Source organism: Cannabis sativa, chromosome 2 (genome assembly GCF_029168945.1).
Source record: "Cannabis sativa cultivar Pink pepper isolate KNU-18-1 chromosome 2, ASM2916894v1, whole genome shotgun sequence".
In the NCBI taxonomy this organism is placed as follows: Eukaryota; Viridiplantae; Streptophyta; class Magnoliopsida; order Rosales; family Cannabaceae; genus Cannabis; species Cannabis sativa.
The window spans coordinates 66,687,714-66,692,535 of NC_083602.1; the positions used below are offsets into that span (position 1 = coordinate 66,687,714).

The 4,822-nt window shown below is 29.1% G+C and overlaps 1 protein-coding gene across 1 annotated transcript; it reads right to left on the bottom strand.

The window, feature by feature from the left end:
- Nucleotides 1–462: 462 nt before the first annotated feature.
- On the bottom strand, nt 463–3,357 carry LOC115718681 (aquaporin TIP1-2). The gene is made up of 3 exons (XM_030647502.2): nt 3,106–3,357; nt 2,749–2,999; nt 463–981 (listed from the first exon to the last, which is right to left on the bottom strand). Exons 1-3 carry the CDS (start codon nt 3,230–3,232, stop codon nt 607–609), a joined length of 753 nt encoding a protein of 250 aa, XP_030503362.1. The 5' UTR covers nt 3,233–3,357; the 3' UTR covers nt 463–606.
- Nucleotides 3,358–4,822: the final 1,465 nt, after the last annotated feature.

The following is a 4,822-nucleotide window of genomic DNA, read 5'->3' on the forward strand; positions in this document are numbered from 1 at the left end:
ACGTGGGAAAAATTAGGACTTAACGAGGCTGGACAGATGGAACCTTTAAAATGTAAATGAAATAGTACTTTGGATGACTTTCCCACTAAAATATGAGATTGGATAGTTTTTTGCAAGTAAACATAATTGAGGGGATTTTACCGCAAATTACTCTAAATAATATCACTAAAAGTCGGCAATCACTTATTATTATAGTTATTATTAGTTATTTTAATTTATAAAATTTGTCGTAATTATAGTAGTTTTGAACCGAAGTTAACTTTAGTGGAGCAGTTGTAGCGCCGAAAAAGTGTCCAAAAACACCAATATGGCCACCAACTATTTACGTAAGGCCATTTATCTCACTAGACATTATGCACCACTAGCCTTTTGTTCAATTAAATTTTCTATCGACGTATTTTAGTGTAGTAGGGATACTTCGTGAACATTTGAAAATGAAGTTGAACAAAAAGGAATAGAACATAGATCAACTAATTTTTCAATTGAAAATGAGACTTAAAAAAAATAAAGAAAAGACCAGGAAGATTCTCTAGGGAATAACCATTTAACAAAATCCAAATACAAACAATATCAAGAAAATCCAACAACCAAATTTTCTACAACAGCTTAGTACTCTGTGGTTGGGAGTTGTTCGTGTGTGGCTGGGCAGATGAAAACGATCTCGTAAACAAGGGCAGCAATGCCAGCGCCCACAAATGGGCCGAGCCAGTAGACCCAGTGGTTGGCCCAAGTCCAACTAACGACAGCAGGCCCAAACGAGACGGCTGGGTTCATGGAGGCCCCGTCAAATGCACCACCAGCCAATATGTTGGCTCCCACAATGAAACCTATGGCAATGGGGGCAATAATTCCAATGTCACCCTTTTTGGGATCTACTGCGGTCGCGTACACCGTGTATACTAGCCCGAAAGTCATCACTATTTCGAACACAACTGCGTTCCATGCTCCTACTCCGGATGATAGAGCGAAAGCCGAGGTTTCCTGCATTAACAAAAGTAGAACTTAAATACTCATCTCACTTACGTACTAATTATGACCTTAACATATGATAATTGTTTTTACTACCATAATTATTTAAGAGTGGTGCCTATTATTTTTGTATGTGTCAATATTGTTATTGATCCAATTAAATGTCGGGTTTCATAGAATTAAATATTAATTTTTAGAGATTACTGCTAACTAATCGCAAGATAACATGTCAAGAGGTGCTAGACGATGCCCAAAAACAATGCTCATTATTTAATGGTGTAAGAATTAGGTAAAACTTATCGTTATTTAATTTTTTTAATTTTTTAATTTTTTTTTAGAAAAAAGTCAATGGTTTATTATATATATAAACATAACACTTATTAATAGGTATTAAAAATAACTATAAATATTAATTATAAAAATAATTAAACTATTAGATCTTTATTCACAAATAATAAAAGAAAATTTTAAATTATATGCTTAATTTACAATAAACGTATATTTTATTATATTCTTTTTTTATTTTGACTATGCATATTTTTAGTTGTATATAATTAGTTCTTTTTGGATGTTATTTAATAAATAATATCATTTTTTATATTAAAAAAATATTTAATTTAAGTATTATTTATAAAAAAAAGAAATATAAATAATATTCAAAATTTATTATTAATTTTAATTTTAATTTAAGCGTAATACTTTTAATATTATAATACTTTTTTATTTTTTAGAAATATGATACACTGTTTCTATTTCTTTTAAATAATAACAAAAAGTTATTTTTTGAAAAAAAAAAAGAATAATAATAGAAATATAGTTTTGAGAATTTAACACTTGACAATTTATTTTTGATCTAATTATAAATTATGACTTAGTCAAGTATAATAATAAGGTTTTTATTTATTTGGGTATGTTTCAATACTCTCATTTATACTTTTCTTTCTCTCTCTTTTTCCCCTTCTCTTTAAGGTTACTACTTTATCTCTTTCTTTCTCTCTTAAACTTTAAAAATAATTTCTGGTGACATCGCTATTCGGATGAGGCTAAAAAAATATTATTGTGATATACTATTAAAAGTAAATATTTCAAAATGTGTGAAGCATATAATTTTTTTTTTTTTTTTTGCTATTTCTAAAAAAATAAACCATTTCATTACTAATATAGTAATTAGTTACAATTTTCTGATTTTTTAATCTTAGTTAACATTCATTTTATAATTTTGTTAATTGATTTATATTATATTATACGATAACTATTTAGCTTTCAAAATAACTAAAAGGTATATAAAATAAACAATATATAAAAATAGTAGATTGTTATATTACATGACAGCTCATTAGTTTCGAAATAATTTTTAAGGTTACCTAAATGTATTTTAAATTAGTCTATCATAATATAACTTAAAAATAAATAATTAATAACTAAAATGTATTCAAATAAATTTTAGATGTAACCAAAATATATCTCAAATTATATGATATAAAAAGGTTACTAATTGTATTCTTAGCAACACTATTAGTAACTAAAAAAATACTTTTAAACATAAAAAAAAAAAAAAAAAAAAAAAACCAAAAAATATCAAGAAAAATATTAAATTTGACTGAAGTGGCACGTCAATAATAATAACGTTATTATTGTAAATTTTCTGAAATTTTTTTTAGATATATGTAATAAATTTAAATTCTAATTGCAATATCAAAAAAAACATTTTATGTTATATAGTGACATTTCTAAAAGATGAACCAAAACATATATGATATATACTTGGTGATGACTTACCAATCCACCAGTTGCGAACTTGAGAAGCAAGCATGCAACAACAGAGCCAAGCAACTGAGCAATCCAATACAAGACACTCCTCATGAGAGTGATATGGCCACCAACAAACGCACCAAAGGTCACGGCCGGGTTGACATGGCCACCCGAGATGTTAGCTCCGACTGACACCGCCACGAATAGTGCAAATGCGTGAGATAACGAAGCCGACACCAATCCGGCTGGCGTCGCTGAGCCATTGTTGGTCAACTTGTCTGCGCCAAATCATGATCATACATCAATACAACTTTCATAACTTTCATCAATTTTTTAAAATTCTTTAAAACATAAATACGTAGAAAAAAAAACGAGGACACTTACTGTATGCCATGCCGGAGCCTTCACCGGCGAAAACGAAGATCAGCATTGAGATAAACTCAGCCAAAGCCGCCTTGAGTGAGTCGGCTTGGCTGATCTCAGCCGGACTACCTATTGCGATTCTACCCATTTCCTTTGTTTATAATAATTTTTAAAGAAAAAGAAAATTTAGCGCTGATAACTTGAGCTCTTCGTGGTTTGATTAGCTTTAGTTAGTGGCAGTTATATAGTGATGACGCTGATGAGTATAAACGAATTATCTGACCGGATTAGCCGGTTTGGACCCATTATTAAGGTTAAAATGAACGACAAAAAGTTAAGACCGGTCAAATAATGTTCGTGGTTGCCACCTGTCAATGTCCGGAGAGCCAAATAGGCGGGCCTCCAAATTGTTTTCGTAGCGCCACGTGTACGATCTGATGACTTGTTATAGAGTGGGGTGATGATTGAATGGAAAAAGTTTCGATTGGAGACTGTCGGCTATGAAAGTGGGGTCCATCGGTGGATAAATGATTGGTTTATGGTATTTGCTTCACCGACCATTCGATTTGTTTATGGTTCCACTGACGTGGACCGCCACGGTTAGCCGGTCCCATTATCATGGACTAATCCACTATTTATGTAATTAATTAATTTTTTTTATTATTATTAGTAGAGTTGGTGAATGGGTAATGAATAACTCCAAAGTATTTATATAAATAATATTTATTATAAAATATTATAATTTTTTGAAAAAATAAATAGGGAAGAGAGAAAATTTTGGGTGATGCCCTATTTACATACATATGAGAGTTAAAGATTGAGAATTAAGAAAAATAGAATATTATATACAACTACGGGTAATAAATAAACATTTGAACATCCATATATTTATTAATATTTATAACACTTCCTATTTGATGCCCATAATAATTGTCTCATTAAAAATCTGGCTGAGAAAACACTATTAGAAAATTGAGTTTTAGTGACACACATTGAGTAATTCTAAAAGTGTATAGTGACACTTCAACATGCGTCACTAATGAGAGTGGCTGGAAAGACAATTTTTAGTGACACTTCATACGTGTCACTGAAATCTTTTGCATTCATTTTCTGCGTGTCACTATAGGCATATAGAGTCAAGTTTTGTTAGACTGAAAAGGTAACAGCCACACACATGAAGTGTCACTATATCATTTTTTTTTTCCTTTTTTATTAATATTTTTTGAGATCTAGTGACACACAAAAAGTGCCACTATATCAAATATTTTTCTAAAAAAAATAATATTTAATTTAATTTAATATAGATCTGTATTAAGAATTTAAATGGGTATACTTATCAATTTAAATTACAAATTATATAAATACATTCAGATTTTATTTAAGTAATATAAATACATTTAGATTAATTACCAAAAAAATACACAAAATAATTATAATTATAATTAATAACATTAATACTAATGAGTGGTTTTAAAGAAAAAAATAACTAATATAAACTAAATAAAAATAAAAATAAAAAATCATATACAAATCAATATATGACTACAAACTCAAAAATTGATATAAAAAAATCAAAAATTGATTGATAATTAAAAAATCCAGAAACGGGTAATGACTTCTAGTAAAAAAATCCAAAAACCATAGCTTCTTCAATCATAAGCCATGAACCACGAACCCTTAGAACCTCAAACAACTACCATCATTGTCAACTTGCAAACAAGAAAATGAGTGGTTTTAA

Excerpts from the sequence above, each read along its gene's own strand:
- LOC115718681 (XM_030647502.2), bottom strand. The coding sequence starts at position 3,232 with ATGGGTAGAATCGCAATAGGTAGTCCGGCTGAGATCAGCCAAGCCGAC. Across the intron at positions 3,000-3,105 it reads AGGCTCCGGCATGGCATACA|ACAAGTTGACCAACAATGGC; the intron begins GTAAGTGTCCTC and ends GATTTGGCGCAG. Across the intron at positions 982-2,748 it reads AGTTCGCAACTGGTGGATTG|GAAACCTCGGCTTTCGCTCT; the intron begins GTAAGTCATCAC and ends TTGTTAATGCAG.